The sequence below is a fragment of the Cicer arietinum genome, chromosome 3 (assembly GCF_000331145.2).
Source record: "Cicer arietinum cultivar CDC Frontier isolate Library 1 chromosome 3, Cicar.CDCFrontier_v2.0, whole genome shotgun sequence".
In the NCBI taxonomy this organism is placed as follows: domain Eukaryota; kingdom Viridiplantae; phylum Streptophyta; class Magnoliopsida; order Fabales; family Fabaceae; genus Cicer; species Cicer arietinum.
Window position 1 is genome coordinate 60460525 of NC_021162.2, and position 23926 is coordinate 60484450.

A 23926-nucleotide genomic window follows, 5' to 3' on the forward strand; every position below is an offset into this window, starting at 1 on the left:
TATATATATATATATATATATATATAAAAGGTTATATTTTACATAATAAATATATTAGTTGATAAATTAATTTATGATTATTGTATAATTAATAATATTACAACTTATTTAATTTAATAATAAACTATTGACAAGTAGATAAATACTTTTGTTACATAAATTTATTAAAGTTTATTTTCATATTACATAATATAATTAATTTTTTTTATATTTTTTTTAATTTAATTGAAGTAGTAATCACGAAACATGTTAGAAACAAACAAAAAATAATCCTAATGTCATTTCCGTTAGAGGTGCATGGAGAATTTTTTGTTGAACTAATTGTTTTATTTTTTTTTTATTTTTTATATGCAAAGTGAATTGATAGAGAGTACAAAGGATTATCTATCTCTTCATAAAAAAAAAAAAAAAAGAGTTCTCTATCCCATTACATAATACACATGTTACTCACTAATTAAACATTAAAGTGGATTATTGAATCAACGAGAGAAATGTAGACCAAAATTCTTAATCTTATGGCCATTGAACCGTTACAAGACTTTGATATCAATTACATTTATCATCCCTCCTTTTGACAACTTGCAATCAGGTACAATGGGAGTTTCCATAGAATTCACATTATCCATTCCAAACCTTTCAAGTATTTTCTCAATATATGGTTTGGCTAATAAAGATTCCTTCACAAGTTTGTAGTACTCTCATTTTGCCTAATATCAAACTTCTTTTTCATAGAGTCTTTAAATGCTAAGAACATGGTTGCATTGTTCTTTGTGAATATTAAATCATCTACATAAAAATTTACTATTAGCAAGTTATTGTTCATACTTATCTTTACAAAAAAAAAAAAAAAAATACGCTTATGAGTGCACTTCTCAAATCCTTCCTATTGGAAATAAATTTCAATTTAGCTATACCAAACTCTAGAAGTTTGTTTTAGGTCATAAAAGACTCTTTAAGTTTATATAATTTTTCTTCACTTCCCTTCTTCACATAGCCTTGAGGAACACATGATATCAATATATTCTTCCTATTATTAATCAAAATTTAGTAAAAATATTATATAGCACTTAAAAAAAACTATAGAAGATAAAGAAAAATTATTTAATAAAGTGATATTGTTATACTATTGGCCATTTTGTGGCTATCACTACAAAAAATTGGATTTTATTCTTTAAGATTATTATTAAGTTAAAATCTTATAAATGAGCTTACAATTAATGATAAAAAATAATAATACAATAAATTTAATAGCCGTTTAAGAATCAAGAAGACAAAGATTTAGTGATAATGGATCAATATGTTTTTTTTTTTTTGTATAAATTTATTTGTTGTTACTGACAACTAAAAATCATTGCTAAATTTCAAAAAATAAAAATAAAAATAAGTAGTAGCTTGCAATTGTTGAACGCTGACATCTTCATATCATTAAATCATGGTTCATTTTCCTACTCGAATTTCGAAACCTCCATTAAAACTATACAACATACATGAAATATATATCACAGTTTCACATGCACGGTTTATAGTTAAATTTATAAGTTATTTAAAATAGATTCCAATAATAAATCTAATATAGTATTTCCTCTGGTCCAATTTATAAAAAAATAAAATAACAAAAAAATCAAAATATATTCAACAATTGTCTTAACTTTTTTGATTATTTTTATATATATACCCTTATTTAAAACTTTTTGATGGATTCGATATATCAAATACTTTTGGATTATAATGAAAATATACAAATTTATTATATAAAAAAAGAAATATTCATCGTACATTTAATAAAATTCATCAACTCCATCTGTTGTTATTATTTTTCAATATTAATTTTTTTTGGTCAACAGATTTTTTATTAATATAAAGTACAAAAGTTGTGTGATGTTGGGCCGAGGCAATGGACTGCCAAGAGTTGGGCTGACGTTGAGACCAAGCCCATCTTTACGAATCAGATATTGAAAGTTGGCTTTTGTACCCCCTCAATTAATTTTATACTCTCTCATTTAAAAATTTTATTTTTAAATGTCCAAACTATCCTTGATAAAACTATAAAAACTTAAAAGAATTTTTTTCACCGGAAATTTCATTTTGAATGAAATTTCCGGTAGTTATAAATGAAAGAATGTTGTTTACTGGATATTTCAGACTAAATGAAATTTCTGGTAGTTATAAATGAATATCAGAAATTTCATTTTTGAAATTTCCGGGAGTACCACCAGGAAATATGAAATTTCTGGTATTGATTTATAACTACAAGAGGAAAATTTCATTCCTCATTGAAATTTCTCCACGATGCCATCATGTATTAGGCTTACAAATTTTTTTCTTCTCATTTTTACAATTACAAAATTGTTTATTAGTAAAACAAAAATAATTGTAATATTTTAAAATACCAAATATTATTTATAAATTAATTAATAAAATAATAATAATAATAATAAAAGTAATAATAATAATAAAGTAAAGTAAATTATATTATTAAAACTTTATATATTTTTTAAATATTTTTACTATTATTTTTTAATTATATTAACAATATTTTATTAATTTTTTTATTAGATCGGAATAAAAATAGGAGAGAGTTGTTAAGAAAATAAGTTGTTATTTTATAAAATATTCGCAATAAAAATAGGAGTGAGTTGTTAAGAAAATATGTTGTTATTTTATAGGCAAAATATTAGGGACACGTTTTGTTTGTGGCACATTTAGTCAACCATTTGATGTATTTTTTTTCTTCAATTTAATTTTTTTTATTAATAGTATTTTGATTTTTAAATAAATTAAAAATAATTAAAAAATCAAAATTCTATTATTAAAATAAAATAAAATACATTAAATTAGAGAAAAAAATACGGTTAAATAGATGAGTCAAAACAAACAACTTGTTATATTATAATAACTTTTTTTATAAATAAAAATTAATAAAAATAATAATAATAATAACTGTCAGAAATTTCATTCATTCTAAAATTTCTTTTATAACTACCGGAAATTTCATTCATTCTAAAATTTCCGATAAAAAAATTCTTTCATTTATAACTACCGGAAATTTCATTCATCCTGAAATTTCCGGTAAACAATTTTTTTCATTTATAACTACCGGAAATTTCATTTATAACTGCTGGAAATTTCGTTCATCCTAAAATTTTCGATAAAAAAATTCTTTCATTTATAACTACCGGAAATTTTATTTATCATGAAATTTTCGATTTAAAAAATTCTTTTAAATTTTTACAGTTTTATTAAGGGTAATTTGGACATTTTAAACATAAATTTTTTAAATGAGGTGGTATAAGATAAATTGACGGGTACAAAAGCCAACTATCTCAGATATTAGATCTGCCAGATGTTGGGCCGTTGCAAATAGTGTATACCAAATATTTATGGTGATGGTGCTCCCAATCTTTTAAATTTATTTACTTTTTTGACTTTTTATTAGACAATAGTTTCCATAATATAAAATACATTATAGGATTTAAATTTCTGTTAATATATTTGGGATGGAGAACCAAACACTAGAGAGTGAACGAACAATCATCAAAATTTATTTTCGAATGTATCCAATGTTTTTTTCTTTTGTTTTATATATTCAGATATAATAGATCATTAATTATCTGTGAAACCTTAGTAAAAATAAATACTATCAACAAAACCAAATTGTTAGATTTAAACCAACGAGATTGAGTTGAGTTGATCATGTGTCACTTAAATAATATTTAATCAGTTCTTAAGTCTTATCTCAACTGACAAATGCCGATATTGTTAGATTGAACGTTTTGTCTCGAGTTCGATCTTAGAATCTCGTAATTGTATGAATTTGGACCTCACAATTTTGTGAGTTAATTATGGTTGAATTTGTCATTTTTTCTAAGACAAAAAAATTATATTTAAAAATTATAATTGAATATAAAAGTCCGAATAATCCATCAATTTTAAACAATTTAAAGTTGAAAATAAAATAAGCATGAATATTCTTTTCCCTATTCTTTATGTATTTAATTTAATTCTTATTAGTTGAATCTAAATTGATCCCCAGTTGAGGTTAAGAAAAACCTTTTTCTTAGAAATGGACAACCAAAAAGGCCATCATAATTAATGGGAAAAGTTAACTTTCCAAGATTTTGATGGTGTAGGACAAACCCATCAAGGTCACACTTCATGCCACAATTATGACATTTTTCTCCAAAGAAATGGATTTCAAATTTGAATACAGAGTTGGTTGCAATAATTTGTTACAGTTATCAATCCACTCTAATACCTCCAAATCATGCCATCATTGTCTTAATATAATGCTTCAAAGATGTGGGGGAATCATGGATCCCACCCCCATGTGTAGGTAGGAAGGAAGGTGACACCACAATACAATAGGAGAAGAAGGAAAATGGATTCTCTTCCACCTAAAATTCTTTCTATTTTTCTCACGTGTAATTTCAACTATTAAACATCAAAGAGAAAAAAAAAACGTTAAAATATATATATAAAAAAAAGAGTTGATGGTGTGTTTTAATACTAAAGATTGAAAAGGGAGGAAAAATCAAGTGAAAAATAAAATAGATATAATCCAAACTCAAGAAAAGATTCAAAGACAACCGTGAGTTAAAACAAGTTTAGGTACCAATTATTAGTTGATTAGTTCATAAATTTGATTTTTATAATAAACTTGAAAATCAAATTGAATTTATTAGATTGAATTGAGTATATTTGAGTAAGTATGTATCAATTCGAATAAAATCACAAGATATGTTGAATAGAGTTTCATATCTTTATTTCAACTTAGTTTTCACATTGGTTCATTTTATTTATTTTTTAAATGATTTTATTTATGTCAATTGTTTCTTTAAATCGCTAATACATCTATGATATTATAAAAGCATATATATCATGTTTATATTTTCTATATTATTATTTTAATATAAGATAAATTTAAAACAATATACGAGTCTAAATTTACGAATAAATTTTATACAAACAAAAACGATTTTGCTGAATATTATTTGAAGGATGAGCAGTATGAAGATATACCACTATATAGAAAGAAAGAGATCCATAATATAATGTTCTAAAACGGCCAACAGCCATTCCCTTCTATGAATAGCCTTTCATTTTCTTGCCTTTATTATTACCTTCATCAACAACTCCATTTTTTTTGGATTTGAGCAATTCCTCACGTGTATCTTTGTGTGTGGATACATGTAAATAAATTGAGTGTATCTTAGATAGCTAAGGAAAAGAGAGATTCAATAACAAAAATTATTAGGTTAATACTCGATCACTCCTCAATTTTATATTTTTTTTTATCGGATTCTAGTTTCTGGTAGTTTAAAATACACTATCAGATTCTAATTTTCGATAGTGTATTTGGAGGTGAAAAAGTAAAATTAGGAGAGCAGATGAATAGTCACCAAATTATTACTGTTATGATTGGGCCTAATATTGTGGTGTTTGGATCATCTAAAGTGACTATATTGTGAAATTTACATTGGATCAAATTGAATTTTATTTTTAATATATTTCACTCATGTATCTAATGAAGCCAAACTCGTATTATTATTGTGATATTCTTATCTCTATATTTTCTCAAAAGCCTCTAACCCCCTCTCTCAATGTTTACTCAAAAGTTTTTAATTTTTATCTGAATCAATCAATCCATGTGTTTTTTTACATGTCCGGATTAAACAATCTAAACATGTATTTGAGGACGAGAGAAGAAACTTCTTTATTATTTTGTTCAAAAAGTCTTCCAAACTTAATGAATTCAGGGACTTCAAACTTACACACATTTTAGTCTCGTTATCTTCTTGATTGAGTCGTTTTAGTAGGGAGACACTTTAGGTCTAATTGCGACTGGTGTATGTACCTCCATATCCACACCTAATTTATGCATGTTGAATTTTCGATTCAAAATTGAGGTGGTGTCAAACTTATTTTTAGCAAATGTGGTGTCAAACTTGAGAGTTTTTAAATTGTACAATTACCTTAAAAAATGATACATGGGCCAACATTGAGGCGTGGGTTCAATGGCCGATTTTGTAGTTTTTATTGTAAATTCAAAAGTGGGTCCTTGTGATCACTTTCAACGAATGAATACAAAGAAAATGTTGATTCTACTCATTTGGAGGTTCAACGTTTTTCCCTCTTCTTCTATTCACATTGAGCCCAATTATAATCTTTTTTTGGATACCTAGTTTACATATACATACAATTATTATTTGTTCTCTTAAAATATCCTCCAAATCAAATTCCATTATTTGATTTATGAGGAATGGCATGCAACATATGATAGATCTAAAGTCCAAAAAGCATATATTTAGGCCTTTGTTTGAAGGGGCTCCACTCAAAGGAAACTTATGATTGAATTTGAGAGTTGAGACTCTGATTGAACAATGATATATATGAATAGAATCATTGTAAATTGTCTACCAATAATATTTGGGTATGTAAATGAAGTGTGAGACACTAGTTGGTGGTAAGTTTGACAAGATTTTTTTAATCATAAAAATACATACTAATTAGAGGTTGAAATAGGTGAGACAGGAGTTTATGATTTAACCTACGACATATTTAAGTTAAGTTTAAAAAGTCTATTTAATTGACTAAAAAGTCTACTTTTGTAGTATCTTTTATTTTCATAAAATTAATTTTGATGTTCGATATTTAAAAATTTAGTTTTCAGTTAAATTTAAAAAAGTAAATAAAATTAATTTATGATATATTCAAAACAAGAGAGTGCATATCTTTTAATTAGAAACAATTGATTGAAGTAGAAACTTCTATTCGTTTTTGGTATTAAATCTTTGGCTGTCAAGAAAAAAAAATTATAATAATTTAAAATTTAGAATTTACGATCTAAAATAATTAAGAAATAAACAAAATTTGATAAATTATATTTAATAATAATTCAAACTTATACAAGTTGGTATACTAGAATAGGAGGTTTTACATCGACATCAATTCATGGTGATCACTAACAAGATCCTCCTATGATTGACATCATTCAAACTATGAAGTGTAATTATCAACGAAGATATAGTACATCTGAATATCGTTGAAGCATTGGTCACTTTCACACTTAGAAAATAATTTTATAATCTTCCAAAATTGATACTATTCAAAATAGTACTAAGTAAACCAGATAGGAAATATTGATTCATTCACCGACGGAGCTTTACAATTTATAACGAAGGATCATTAAAAAATATAAGTTATAATCTAATTTTTTGAAATTTTGACATAGTTTTTGTGTTGGTATAGTTGAAATTTGAACACATTTTAATGATCCTAGATTCGAAACCAGACCTCGCTGTTTTTCTAAAGAAAAGTCAAAAATTTATCCTATGAAAATGTCGAATTAGGACTTTTCGCTAAACATACTTGAACCATTAAACCACTTACATCTTTAAAATATTTAATGAGTCAGGTAATATATATAAAATATATAATACATAAATATTAAACATAATATATCTATTTATTAAAAATTAAAAAACTTTGGAGTGGCCAAGGCCACCTCCTATCTTAGAGAAGATCCATTCTTGAATTCAACATTTCACCCGGATCGATACACTTGAAATCTCATAAGAGTTTTTTTTTTCTTCATCATTCTACCACATGTACTAATTTCTTTTGTTGTTTTATATATATTACCTTTGTCACCAGAAAAAATTGTTAATTTTAACAAAGATAAGATATATCAATACTTTTAAATATATATTTTTATTTTTATTTTAGAAATACACACATTTAGAGAGAGAGAGAGGAGAGGCCATCAAAACTAAAGGATATTGATTAAATAGACATTGTAATTTGTGAATTAATAAAAATATCTATGATATATTTAATTTAAACTACAAAGGTTTTCTTTTAAGTTTTAGCTCTAATAAGTTTATATATTAAATAAATATGCAATCTTTTACCTATATCTCACACTTACTTCACTAAAGTTTGTTACATTTTAAATATATATCTTTGCAAGTTTAGTCCTCGTAATTTTTTTTTGTTTAAATTTAATTCATGTAAAATAAGAAATGATTGATTTTGTTTCTTAACGCCAAATCAAAAGTTACAAAAAAAGAACTAACAAACTGCCGTTGCAAGGAAGAAGACAAGTTTTCCAGAAACTCCTAAATTTCACTTTTAATTTCTATTCATATTTTTTTTATAAAATAATATTAATTATTAAATAATAGAAAACATTTTAATTTTTAATATATCATAAAAGATTATATGTTGGTTTACATTTATAAGACCACATGTGTTCGAAGCTCTTTTTTTATAATGTTGATTCGACGTTAGAGATCAAAGTTGATCGTCTCTAATTTTACACAGACTAAATTCAAACAAAAGAACTTACATAAACTAAAATAAAAAATATATTTATAAATACCAAAAATATATTTAAACCTTAAATTTATTAGATCAAAATTATTTAACATATGTGAATATCAAAGTGACAACCTTAATTATAATTAATATAAAATGCATGAGTTTAACATGAAAGTTAAATTTTTAGTAGGGTTACATGCTCATATAACTTACTTTGTCATAGCTACAAAGACAAATGTTAAGGAAATAATTAATTTAAATACGTTGTACAATCTTATTTTATTTTTAAAATAAATTTAGAGCGAGATAATGATATTTCAGTCTAAAATATGGAAGATTTTAAGATTTATTAAGCATTTACAAAAGCAATTAATAATATTTATCTTCTTCTAATAAAACTAACGGAAATCAAACCCACAGTCTATCAAATTTAATATCTATCTTTTTAGTATTAAATCAAACCATTGAAATTATTGCGTTTTACAATATCAAAGTTATTACACTTTTAATTTAAAAATTCAAGAACTATATATTATTTTTCGATCTTAGAATAGATGGTAAATTTCACCTTAATTAGTTTACACCAAGATAAGATGTCGAATCTAACAATATTGGTATAGGTTAGTTGAGTTGAGATTTAAGAACAATTCAAAAACTATTTTAACCCATAATCTACTATTTCGATGAATAATATGTATATTCACGGGTAGATTTAATATCGAAGACAAATCAAATTTAACTTAAGTTGAATAGGTAATGGATGAGTTGGTTTACTCATTTTTTTGGGCAAGCGAGTCTAATTATTTATTAAAATTTGAGGCGTGTTAAAGTTTTTTTAGTTTTTAAATTTTAACAAAATTGGTTTTCCAATTTTCAGTTTCTTTTTTTTTTTTTAATTTTGAAAAATTATTATTGACACCACAATTTGTTCTTTAAAAACTATTAACAACAACAATCAATAACTAAAAAATTAAATATATTTTTTATCCATACAAATATAGATTGTATTTAAATTTAGTTCCTTCAATAGTCATTCATGTAATTTTGATATTTTTCTTCTTCGTTCTCCTCTCTTTCATGCTTTGTTCTAAAAGTGCGTTGACATGTAAAAATATGAGTAATTTTTTCTAATCACGTATAAAGGTTTAGTTAGTCAAATATAATTAATTTTTCACATGATTAATACTATCATGTGATATTAAGTTTTTGCTTATAAAAATAATGTTGACGTGACAAATACCATCAACCATATAAATTGAATAGGTTAAATAACATCTGCGATCTCTTAACTTAATTTCAGTTAACGTTTTAATTATTTTATTTTTTTTCTTCTAATTTAGTTCTTTATTTTAATTTTAAAAGACAATTTGATCTTTTATGTTTTAAAATATCACCAATGTTATTATTTTTTTACAAAAATTTAAAAAATTAATCAAAACTTTCAAACAAAACCTTAAAATTAATTATCATCTTCAATATAATGCAAATTTTATCAAATGCATAAATGAAATATTCAAATAAACTCATATTTTAATCTCTAATAACATCAAATTCACCGAATAAAGAATAAAAACTCATACTTAATATTCAATAAGTTAAATTCCTGAATGAATTAATCCATTTTCCTATACCAATATCTATTATATGTATCTAAGTATCAGTTAAGTTGAATATGATGTTTTTTTGAGGACATTCAATGAATAGACCATCTCTTTAAAAAAAAATTCCTTCACTTGACAACCTAGCTTATTTAGTAAAAAGAAAACCTAACTTATTTCAACTAGGTTAACACCATTAATTTTTTTAAGCATCAATTGGTTTCTTTTTATTCAACATATAGAACACTTTCCCATTATCTTTTTAATAAAATAAAATGCATTCGTTCAAATTCATAAAATATATAACAAATTTAATGTCGTTAAAGTGGAAAATAAAAAATTTGCTAACTTATTCACAAAATTCAAGTTTATACATAAAACGACATATTGTATATAAATACGACAAAACATAAGTGACCAAAATACCTATATAGTGTGTTTGGATATGTAATCTTGTTAAGTCATTAATTGAATTTGTATAGATTGAAGTTGATAAGTCAATTCGAACTACACGAGCATTGCAACAAAATGAAAAATCAAATAACATCGGACCAAAGCGACAAATAATATTAATAATTCAACTTTTGTTAATCAAATTATAATCGAATCGTCTCATATCAAAAGAACTGAAGGGAGTAATTAAAAAATAAACCAAACAAAATAAAATTTTCTACTATCACCTAAATTTCACCTTATAATAGACTAAAAATAAATAAATAAAAGTTCACTTTATCACTACAAGTGTATTAAAAAGAACAAGTTAAACCTTTATTTTTTATTTTTAAAGTATAAGATATCGTAATTTTAGTTCTTGATTTAGTTAAAATTTTAAATTAATTATTGAATAATTATAATATTAATGAATTTAATTTCAGATGTTATAATAGTCATAAACTATTTAACTATTTTGACAATAAATTATATATTTTAAAGACTTCATGATAAATAGTTATATATATTTCAAGACTATTATAACGATAGATGACTAGTTTAGATCGTTGATTGAGTTAATAAAAATCGAAATAACATCTTAGTATACTTTTAAAAGATTAAAATTATGGTTTATAAACGGTGTCAGGTGACATTCAAGTCTCACATTGAAGTGCAGTTTTTATCTTGTGAACAGTGCACGAAATGAGATTATTGACCGTCTCCACTGATTCCACCGTCAACTTCGCCGTGGGAAGACTGTTAACAAGTATTTGAAACGCAACTGTCAAAAGTGATCCACTCGCTCTCTGCTGCGACGCGCCTCCGTGATTATTACTCTCCTGACATTGTCCATCTGGCAAGACGGCAAAACCCGACGGAAGAAGCGCAACGTAAGCTGAGTCACCACCGTTCATTACAACATGCATAGCGGGAATGTCTACTGGCGCGTAAACAACAAGCGACCCAGACGCGTCTGTGCATGTCTCTTGTAAAATCAACATGCTACTCTGGCTTGAATTATTAGCCTGCAACAACATTAAAATAAAAAAAATAAAAATGTGTTGTCGTTTTCGTAAAGTTGGGTGTGGTGAGGTAGTCAATAAGTCAAACAGTGGTACCACATTTTTTGTTTTCGTTCTGAAAATGAACTTAATTTCAAAATTGAGGGTAAAATAATGAGGTCATAAGTTAGAAAAATAGAAATTTGACAAAAGTCTCATATTTTGACTTTTTGGAAAAGTTTACTGTCCTATTTCTGCACCAATTTGTCTTCGTAGATGCTTCCAAATATTTCACCTTTTTATCCCATCGCTATGCGACAAATCAGGATTCACGTTTCTTCCTCTCTCACTTGCACAGTTATATTGGAATTTTAAATCAAGAATAATAAAACTCGCACACAACCATTTAACCTCCTATTACCAATTTTAAACTTCCTATCTTTTTCTGTAACTAATTTTTGCCACTAACTCATTTTTTTAACTTTTTTGAAACACTTAATTATGGCATTAAGTTGGAAAATTAAGAAAAGAAAACAGTAAATAAAATTCTAAAAATGCCAAAAAATTCAATTTATTTTAACCTAATGTGAAACTAAAAAAAAGATAAAAAACATGAAATAAATGAGTGTGGGAAGAGAAATCCATACACTAGCTCGTAGGAGAGACACAGAATTTCCATGATTATGTCCTTTGGCTATGTGAGCCATCTCTTGCATGGGTCCGCCATTGGAGAGTATGTCCCACTCACTTCTGAGCCTCTCATCGCGGAGGAAATCAAACACTCTTTGTGGTGATGCGGGTAGCCACACGGAGGTTCCTGCACTTAGCACAATCCCCGGTGGCTCACCCGGATCATCAATGCTCTTTCGTGTCATAACCCTAACATCCACACCTACATTTCCCACGTTCAACTTGTTCCATTGGTGCACCGTTGATGCACATACTCCGGCACAAAAGTTGTTCGTCATTCTTTGTGCTAGCTTCAGCATGCTTCGCTTTCCTCCCGTGCTTATTGCTGCACATATAATGACAATGATCATTAATTTACATCTATTATTTTTCCATATCATTCTACTTCTATTTTTGTTAAAGATGTATGTTAGTGTGGTTGATGATGATACCTGAGTGTTGTGTAGAGGGTAGTGTTGTTGATGACATTAGGATGGCTAGACATTCACATTGGCGTTGGAGGGTTGCAACCCAACGTTGTGCACCAAACCCCATGCCTGATCTCAACAACCCTCGATACAGCTCATGAACTTGCCTTTCATCGTACTCCATATGCTCCACCCATGTCACCTGCATCATATTCATTTCTTATATAAATCTACTATTAATTATTATATATATATAAACTTATACGTAGTAATGCATAAACTTTTTTACACTTAAAATGTGCATGTTTGCATGTAAGTGTAGTAACTAGATTATTTGATCATTGTTTTTTTAACTCACTAGTTAGGAGAGTAAAATTCTAATAAGTTGAAGATTTGGTTGAAATATAAATAAAATCTTACTAAAGATTCAAATTCTATTGTTTTATTAATTATAGTGCTAGAAATTCAAAACTTTGTTAAGTTTTTAAGCCGTCATGGTTGAGTGACAATGATAGAGATGAGGAATGATGGGAAATGTATGAAAAGCAAATATTGGAAAAAGGCTGGCAAATAGGGTGAATGACAGACAAATTAAAGGTATATTTATGGAGGTCGAGCAAGTACATAAAATAATGGTACTATAGTTAAAGTCATCCGGAATTTTAGATAAGCTAGCTACATGCAATGTAAAAGGATTCATCGAGATTTGCTATATATATTTCCATTATTTTGGACTCATTGTCAACTTATCCCAAACACTCATAATAAAAAGACAAAATGTCCACTCTATTATCTTCACTCTAAGGGTCCACACTCAATATTTTATGGTTCTCGATAACAAATGCGCCCTAAATATAATTAACACTTCTAAAGATATTCAAATTGAAACTAATATATTAAAATATATTTGTTAACATTTGTTTTATTTTATTTAACTGACCTATGATTTTATAGGTTCAAACCAACTCACACACAATCTCATGAATTAATATAATATTCTCTTATAGGGAACAACCAAATTGTATATAACATGAAAGATTGGAATAGAAACATATATGATTTTTTTATAGAATGTGAAATTTTTTTAAAATAAATTAATTAATTTCTTAAAGGGTTTGTAATTAATGTATTCATGCAGCTGCAAAAATTTAGGTAATAGAGAGTTCCATGAATAGATTAATGGATAAATTCATCTAGATTCACTAGATTATAATGTTTGGAGTTGGAATATAGTTGAAACAAGAGGAAGCATCTTAATTCAGGTTTCATTTTTTGTGAGACTAATTAATTACTACTATATTTCATGGGAATCATCAATATTACAGAGTGGTTCTGTTATGAATCATCACTAAACAAGCTGAATTACTTTGAACCATGAGCTTTTTGAAGTTGCTTGGGAAATGCAAAAGTTCCATGATTCCTTACTTTAAATACTATTCAATTCAGTTATGATATTCACATAATTGAGTAGAAAGAAAAATTTACCTTAGAGTAACCATTTGGCATATCTTGAACCACACAACCAGAAGGAAGCTTCCTACAGTTGAGAAAATTGGGGGATGCATCAGAAGAAGTTTCTCTCATTCTATCTATGGACACATCAACCACTGCCCATACTCCTTCTGCATGCTGCTTACAAAATCTTAGAAAATTCACCTCACGAACAGGAACCAATGGAGATAGTACTTGTAATTCACCATGCATCTGTTAACAAATTTCATGTGGTCAAATTCAAAGATTAAAAACAAATATAAAACAATTTTTAAAGATAGAGAAAAAAATACTTTTTTTTTTTTTATATATATATTATTATACCAATTGAAGAGCACCATTTCTAGTTCCATTTATTCCATTAGATATGACTTCAGTTGTTGAGGATCTTGCAATCACACAAGGGAACATCTCTGACCATCGATTCTGTTTGCAACAGAATGTAAATCAGTTTAAAGTACAATAAATATTTATTACTAGAAAAAATCTATGGTTGAAATTATTTATAAGGATTATTCAATTAAATTAAAAGAAGTTGGATAGAAAATTGAATTAGCCTTACTGAGTCCATTAAAGTTTCAACAAGAGCCAAGCTGTTTATGATAACAACACCAGTTTCTCTTGAAGCTTCATAAACAAAACCATTTTGTTTGCAATTAGGAGTACTAATTATCTTTGTATATTCCTCATGATTAAGAATTTCTCTCCCACCTTCAAAACTTTTATTAATCCAAAGAGGTTCACTATTTTGAGCCATTTTCATTAACTCATCCGTTGCAGCCAAAGCAAGTTCAAGTAACATAGACCTCTCCATTGATCTATCAAAACCATTACTACTACTACTAGTTACCATATTTGTTGTTGTTCTTGTTGAATTTTGTGACACAATTCCTAAAGGACTTGTTAATATTCCAAAATCATTCATTCCATTATTACTACCAAGTACTGAACTTGAGTTTGGTAATGAAGTAATTGGACGATTCATAAACTTGCTAGCTAGTGCACAAACTCTGTCTAGTTCATCTTTTAATCTTGCATTTTCAATTCTTAGATGTTCTTCTTCAAGTGAAATTTCACCAATAATTGATGCTCCTCCACAATTTGAACACATAGGATTCCTTATTGCTTCTCTTATTGACATGTTTTCCGCTCTTAGCTTATCAATTGCTTGTCGAAGTAGTGAATTCTCATGTCGTTCCAATTGTGTCTGGTTTCAATAACAAAAACATATCAAAAGTTCATAACATGGTTTTAAATTGCAGTTGCAGTTATATACCGCAAACAATCATATTCTAATTAAATGCACACAAGTGTGGCCGCAATTATAGTTGTAGACAACACTTTAAAATGATGATTCATATCCCAAAAGAAAAAGTAACTTTAATGTGAAAAAAATGACTTTTTTAGAAAGCTTTTTTTTGTTACCTTCATTTGGGTTCTTCTATTTTGGAACCAAAACTTAACTTGTCTTGTTTCCAAACAAAGCCTTTTGCTTAGTTCAAGTCTTTGCTTTTCATCAGGGTGAGGACACTCTTTAAACATCCTAAAGATCCAAAAAAAAAAAAAAAAAACAGTTAAACCCCACAATTTTTTTATTATGAATTTGTAAGAAAAAGGTGATTTTTTTATGAAAGAAATTATAATATACGATTCAAGTTCTTGAATTTGTTGAGGAGTGTGTCGGTGATAACGTTTTTTCCTTGGTGGATTGTCGGCAGCATCAAAATCATCACCAGAAAAACCATCTATGTTATCACTTCCAATAGATCTGCTTTCATGTTCTTCTTCTCTGTTCCTTCTCAAACTATTATTTGCTTCATGAGTATTCTCTGCCATTAATCTATTCACATCACCACCTTCTCCTTCTATGTTTGTTTTCTGTGTAAATTTTTCCCAAAAACAAAAAGAGTTAAGCAAAACATGTAATAGTAAGAATATATAATATTGATAGAAAAAAAAAACTAGAAAAAGGTGTAATTAATAATTTAATAATATCTTACAAGTGCTAAAGATAAACTAGATGAATTGTACATGGATTTAACCAAAGTAGGAGTTGCTAAACGAGGTTGTGAGATTGCACCAGAAGGCATTATTATTCTGTTAGTGTTGATGTTGCTGCTAATTCTTCTGATGATGTTGTTGTTGTGGTTTGTTCCGTTGCTATAAGTAATATCTGCTTCAGCTATGATTTTAGAACTTTCAGTTTCACCACTATCTAGTTTATTGTCAAGAATTAAACCACTAAAACTCATCAAAGTAACAACTTTTTGCTTTCTTTTTTCTTTTCTTTTGTTAATCACATATACCAAAACTTCTGCTCAATCTCTTTGGAAACAGAAAACAGGTTCTTCATATATAACTAAAGGTGTTACTTTGCTAGCAGTGATTCAGTTTTGTCAGTGGTTTTTTATATTTTTTGTATTATTCTTCTTATCCTAGAGTTTAGAAGCTAAAGGGTTTCTTGAGAAATGAATTGGGTTGCCTAAAGTCAGCTTTATATATGTACAATAAAAAATAAAAAAATAAGATTTTTTTAATTTGATGAGAGATACTTAAGTGAAACATTGTTAGGTAGGAAGATAATCTAAAATGTTAGATAACAGAAGATATATTTTTTTTTAGTAATAATTAAAATATTTTATTGATATTTTTATTGTTTTTTAAAAAATAAATAACTGTTCATTTTATAAATTCTTTTATTTTTTATTAACAAATAAAATTAATATAAAATTTTAAAAAATAAAAAATATATTTACGCAACAAATGAACCAAGAAAAATTATAATAAACAGAAAACAAGAGAGAAAGAAACATAGAAAATTATGTTTATGTGAAAATAAACTAAAGAGTCTTAAAATTTTAAATTAAGAGGTGAGATGACTAAATATTAACTCTGCAACCATTCATAAATGATTGTGATTAAATGTTATTTAAGCAACACGTGATTAGTTAAAAAAAATATAGTTTTGTTTTGTTTTAATCTTGACCATTTATACATGTTCAATCGGAATGCAGATTTTCCTCAAAATTAAATTTCGGCGGTGGGGACGGGTTTGAGGTGATGATATAGTAATTTTTTAATTTTCTAAACATATACATATTGAATATACTTAACATTTTTTAAATATTAAAAATTATAATCTTATAATTTTATTATTATCTAATAATAATTATTTTATTATATTAATTATAATATATATGATTTTTAAATTTATAATTATATATATATATATTAATGGATGCGGGTTTGTGCGGGAATGGATGCCTAAATTTCATATCCGCTATGAAACGGGTGCAGGTGTAGATTTTTCCTGATGAGTCGAATGCTAGAGGAGACAAGCCTAATGTTCAATAAACAAAATTCATTCATTCACTAATATATATATATATATATATATATAAATGCATTTAGTGAAGTTGCCAGTTATAGCCATGGTTGCATATATTTATATATTTAATTAGCATAAACAAATGGTTAAAAATTAGGCCAATAACAGTTAAATAATCAAATTATAATTGATTCTTATATTTCCAAAAATTAAAAGTAATGAGAGAAATGTTAACACAAGAAATTAACACTTTAATAAAAGTATTAAGATATAGGCCAAATTACATCCGTGGTCCCTTAACTTAATTTCAGGTAACGTTTTAGTTCTTTATCTTTTTTTTTTCCTGATTTAGTCCTTTATTTCTAACAATATCAAATAAAGTATGAAAATATGAGTTTATTTGAAGATTTGCGTTACGAATTTGATTAAATTTGTATTATATTGAAGAATATAATTAATTTTATGAGTTTTGATTAATTTTTTTTTTTTTTAAATTTTGTATAAATAAGGATAACATTGTTAAAATTTTATAACATAAAATATCAAATTGTCACCTAAAAATAAAATAAAGGACCAAGTCGGAAAAAAAAACAAGATAAAGGACTAAAACGTTACCTGAAATTAAGTTAAGGGACCACAAATGTAATTTAGCCTAAGTTATATCAAACTATTAGATTCACTTTTTCTAAATACACATATTATTTGTTGAATATTATTGACAATACCTATAAATGTTACTATTGTTTAAAGAAGTTTTTTAAAGTTAAAATTGATTAAATTGTGTTTGAGATCAATGATGTTATAGGATATATTTAATGTGATTAATAATATTATTGAATGTTAGAATCACTTGAGTATAAAATTTTAATAAATGATTTTGCAGTTGATCAAAAATCTAGAAGGTTAATATTGATAATATTATTATAATAAATCTCTTAAATAAAAATCACCTTAGACTCTGAAATTCCTATGCACACAGCCCTGGTCAGAGAGAAATTTCAACAAGTTGGGAAGGAAAAAAATTTAAAGAGAAATGTAAACACTAAATTCAATAGTTTTAGTGGATGAAATATTATCTCATATATCATACAAAAAAAAGTACAAAAAATTTAATCTAGTTAGTTGAAATTTTAAATTAAATATATTAAAAAAAATACACTCTTACTTATATTAATACTGGAATAATAATTTAAACAAGCTGAATGGAAAAAAGTTAGTGAAAAATGTTAACTTAAACATGTGGCCTCTTGAAAGCCATAAAAAAATACATGCCTTCAAAAAGGTAGATTCACTTACTTTAATCAAACTTTATTTCTCTCTTCTTTTATTTTATTTCAATTATTTTTTAAAATAATTTATTTTACAAATGTATTTTTTTTAATAACAATAAAAAATATGTTTGATAAAATAATACTCTCCGATCTAAAAATATAAACAAAAATGAAGTAAAATAAATGCATTTGATCTTAAGATATTTGATTCAAAACAAGATATATCAAATTTTTTTAATTAAATACATAATTTTTTTAACTAAACAATTGCTTGTATTTAAGATGGAGAAAATAATATATTAATATTTAATTAAAATTCAAAAATAACATCTAAATTAAAACAAAAAAATTTACAAATACGATAATTGAAAAATAACAAAGAGGGCAAATGAATTTCAAATTTACTTTCATTGAGCGATAGAAACAAATTTTAAATTTGTTCTCACAAAATATAAACAAAAATTAAAATATATTTATTATATAATTTAAATCAAATATATTTTAATTTTTGTTTATATTTTATTTAACGGAGGGAGTATTTAAATCAAATATATGTATGCATGGATGTTCAATCCGAAAACCCTCATGTAATTATCATATTTATTTTGCATCATCTACAATCTCCACCAACATAACCTGCTAGTGACAGTGAATAATTCATTGATTAATACACTATCGCTTTTAATATATTTTCTTTTTTTGGGTATATGCTATTGATATATTTAGCCATCATTAAGAAAGAAGAATATTCATTAAATATTAATGTTTTTTTTTTACCAAATTAATTAAATGTTAACTTATAAGATAATAAATAAAATTATGGTTAAGATTTATTCCATCTAAACTAAAATACAATTGACCAATGTAATGAAAAAAAATATTTTCTAGTAAATTGCTACTTATTATCGCTATAGTTTTTTTTTAATAAAACTACTATTGTTATAGTTGACTTGATTTATTAGTATTATATACTTGAATTGACTAAATATTAATTTGTAAGAAAATTTAATTACAGTTGACCACAATAAATTATTACTTCTAATTTTGAGGCATAAATTATTACTTCTTATTGCACATGATTAAAATTTTCAGTTTTTTCTTTAATTTAATAAAAATTGCTTATTATTTTTATTTACTTAAAAAAAAAATATCCCTACTCACAACTGTTTATAGGACTAATATATGTAATTGAGATATATTTAATTATAAATTGATATCTCGTAATGTATGTTTGTTGATAGATACTACGAAAAAATAAACTCCTAATAGATAATTAGAAGATTCAAACATCTATAACTTGTGGCAAATCATATTGATTACACACTTTGTAGAAATAAAAAATCAAATAAAAATACATAAAGAGTCCTTTAACTTAATTTAAAGTTTCAAACATGCCATTTATTTTTTTTAAATCAAAATAATTTTTTAATTTTCTAAATGACACTAATATGTTGGATCTGCAATAATTTTGTTTTAAAATTGTGGAGAAATTGCTTGTTTTGGCCTTTTTTTAAAATGTAATTTTTAATTATGCCTTTACTTTGAAATTTATAAATACAAAAGAATTGCGTCAAAGTTCTCAAAAAAAAAAAAAAACAAACATAATGACAAAAAAAAAAAACTATTTTTTCATTATTAAAAAAAACTCTAATTAATGCAATTTTGTCTTATATGTGTATGTATATAAAAAATTGACTTTTACCTTTTTGACTAATCCTATATTATAGTATGTGTATATATTTATTTGATTAAAATTAAAGATTAAAAATTATGCAATGATAGTGTGAACTTTTTTATACAGTTATCCAATTAAATATCAATAAATCAAAATGACTTCATGATAAAGTCTGCTTAAATGAGTGTGAATATATTTGTGCATTGGTAAGGCACTTTCGGTGATATTTGGATCGATCAATTAATTAAAGAATAAATATTGAAGCATTATATTTCTACCGTTATTTTTGTATTTAGAAAGGTTCAATCGAATCGCAACATATCTTGAAGCTAAGAAAGCACTTATATAAATACTTTTCATAGTATTTCATTAATAAGTTTTTTTAATTAACTTAATGCCTAATATTTTTAGTTCTTTTGACTAAACCACTCCGTCACTTTTCTTCTATTTAAAACTCTCTAATTTAAAATATTCTGTATAATTGATACTCCATTTTAGATATTTTCCCATTTAAAAATCACCAACCAAATATAAAATTTAATTCGATAAAAAGAAAACCTCAGATTTTTTTATCTATACGACTCCTAAAGTATACGTTCTTCAAATTTCGTTAAACTTTCCAATATTTTATAATTTAAAGCTTTTAAAATAATTCCATATCCAAAATTAATGGGCTTTCAAAAATAAATAAGAATTTAAACAAACTATCAATAAAATAAATATATTTACTCATTTTTAAGAGAATATAATTGATTGCTTAAAAATACTTGAATGGTCTAAATTCTGATTTATTATTTATAATGAATAAATGAGTAGTCAAAATTTTATTGCTACCTTCGATAAAAAAAAACTATTGTTACGTAAATAGAAACCAACTTTAATTTACAACCATTTAATTAAATTCCTAAAAAATTATTTAACTATTTAAACCAAAACAAATTAAAATTTTGAAACACATTATCATCACCAACTGTCACGCTAAAATCTATCCCACCATATAATAGAGCTTAATTCTTTAGAGAAAATCTGAAATTACTCTCTTATCTTATTGTAAAAAGTAATTTAAAAATTCAAATAGATATGATCCTAAAAAATTATAAGTTAGATGGAATAAATCTTAGATTGATTTAACTTATTGATATTTTTTAACTCGATTAAAATATTTAAGTTTAACATATTTGACATGAGGGAAATATAATTGTTGATTAACTTGTTAACTTTAATCTATTTTCAAATTCTTTTAATTATAATGTAGTAAAGTAATCTCTTAATGAGTTCTATAAATACATTTTTTATGATATATTTGAGACTTGCATGTCTAAGAATGTCTACTTAATCGATTAGTTTCTCTTTCTAGATTTAAACCCTCATTTGCGCAAAAAAGAAAAAATCAATTTAATTCATAAACTATCACTTTATTTTTATTTGATCTCTAATCTATAAAAATGTAATAATTGATCTCTAAAATATTATCAATTCATCAATGTAGTCTCTCATTTACTTCAAAAATAGGAGTTCATATAGTAACTTGATTCATCTAGGTATGAATTTTTTTTTTTATCCAGGTATGAGTTTATAAAGTTCTTTATTTTTTTTGACAAAAATTTATAAAGTTAGAGAGTGACTTTATAAAAGTGTGAATCAAATTTATTATTATTTTTGTCTAATGTATGAATAGAGTTTGACCTAGCAAAAGAAAAGGAGGTGGGAAAGAAGAAAAAAGAACAATTGTGAGAAAGAGATTGCTCATAAAAAATAATATTATTTGTTAAGTGCCATCCATGTTGCCCATGCATGCCTTATGTAGTATGGACGTAGCTACTTCCATTCAACATTGCACATGCTGTGTGTTTAGCCTTCAACAATTCATCAATCCATTTTCACACTTAATTCGTACATTCAGCTTTGCACTTATTTTCTATAAAATGAATTGACATAGCCTATATTTCTATAGCTTATTTTTATTTTTTCATAAAAAACATTATCACCACAAGAATATAATGATGCATTCATTCCTACTAGCAAATATTTGCTACCTTGGTCCTTGAAAAAAAACATTGTTTTCTTAACATAGCGGTTTAAATCCTCCATAAAAATTGACAAAAAATAGAATTTATAAGAAATCTTTAGACTTAACAAAAATGCATTTTTGATGGCCTCAAATCTTCAAAAAGAGGTTTGCGGGCCTAATTAAGAAATGTCTAATTAAAAAATTCAATTTGTGGCGGTCTAAACTGTCAAAAACTATGTGGTCATATAGTGGTAGTTATTGCTTTCAAAATATTTTTAATAAAAATTTAAATTTGAGTTTTTTAGTTTTTTTAGAAAAAAAAACTTCGAAAAACTCAAATATTGAATTATCTATAACATAACACATAGTTGTTTCAAATAATTCAAAATCTGAGCTTCCCATATTGAATTAATAAAATATTTAAAAGTAATTAAGGACAAAAATAAGATTTTCACTAGCTTTGAAAGGGGTGGGGTAAGGGGTACCTATGGGGTATAAGTTAAAACAATAATTGTTATTGCAACACGGTGTCCATTAATGCCCCAATTTCAAATACTCGATGTGGTCCAATTGGTTCACTTCCACTTAGGCCCAACAAATTATTTCTATTATGGACATTTATTGCTTAAAAAAATTTAATTGCAGATTTAATTATCTATTTTTACCAATTCATAAAATTTGTCATTTTATTTTAAAATTTAACCGTTTTAGCCTCTCATTCTAATTATTTTTAACTAAAAATAGTGATGTGATATGTTTTAAATGTGACATCTGACAATTTCAACCTTAGAACGATAAGTACTCATAAAATCACAAATAAATAAAAAATTATCTAAAAGTTTAACTTTCAACTTTAGAAAAATTTTATTTTTGTAATTTAATTGATGATATATAAATAATTAATGCATCTAAATAGTTAAATATCATGAAATCGTATGTCACATCATTGAAAATATATTAAATTATCATTTTATAGTTCAAATATCTGATGGAGGAATCAAAATTATCGATTTTTAAAATTAAGAGATTAATTCTATAAATTAATGAAAATAAAAGGACCAAAACTGCAATTAAAAAAAAATAGAAGTGCAAAAGATAGAAGATCATAACACATTATTGTAAAAAATAATAATAATAAATCATAACACATTATGGTTAAAATGCATAGTTTTTCTTTTCATGAGATAATACTACTGTTCCAAAATAAAAATTGTCGTTTGAATCCTCATATTCCTTATTGTTATATATCACTCAACTTTTATTACTATTTCGCATAGGAAAAATGAAATTACACGATAAAAAATACAAAATGTTTGATAACGAAATTCGGTCAACGATGTTTATGTCTTCAATTGTAAAACAGTTGGAGTTCCTTACATTAAATTAAATGAATTAAAGATTACCGAGTATAAGTAAAGTTTAAATATTAAGATTCAGATACAAATTGTGTTTCAGTCACACAACTCTTGGACCCTACCCACTAACTATTGCTATGCCTATGAGCAGGTGAAAACAGCTGAAATTAAAGGTGGAATATAATCATGTGCATATGACAACCTGTGTGATGTTCGGAGAATTGAAAGCCCAATTTAAGAATGCGTACGTCGTTGTCATGGTTGCACGAAGGCTACTTTATTATTCAAAGACACACAAACAAATTGCACATGATCTTTCACACTCAACTCATCATATATACATGCAAT

The 23926-nt window shown here is 25.7% G+C and overlaps 1 protein-coding gene across 2 annotated transcripts; it reads right to left on the reverse strand.

The window, feature by feature from the left end:
- Nucleotides 1-10852: 10852 nt before the first annotated feature.
- Nucleotides 10853-16410, reverse strand: LOC101514224 (homeobox-leucine zipper protein ANTHOCYANINLESS 2-like). Of its 2 annotated transcripts, none has more exons than XM_004492620.4 (9): nt 15939-16410; nt 15587-15816; nt 15364-15481; nt 14501-15145; nt 14263-14364; nt 13933-14151; nt 12472-12649; nt 11998-12365; nt 10853-11374 (listed from the first exon to the last, which is right to left on the reverse strand). In XM_004492620.4, the coding sequence occupies exons 1-9, from the start codon at nt 16188-16190 to the stop codon at nt 11003-11005; spliced, it is 2484 nt and encodes an 827-aa protein (XP_004492677.1). In that variant the 5' UTR covers nt 16191-16410; the 3' UTR covers nt 10853-11002. The 2 variants fall into 2 exon arrangements, with proteins under 2 accessions (XP_004492677.1, XP_004492678.1); XM_004492621.4 differs by having other exon boundaries at nt 15970-16088.
- Between the last annotated feature and the right edge of the window lie 7516 nt (nt 16411-23926).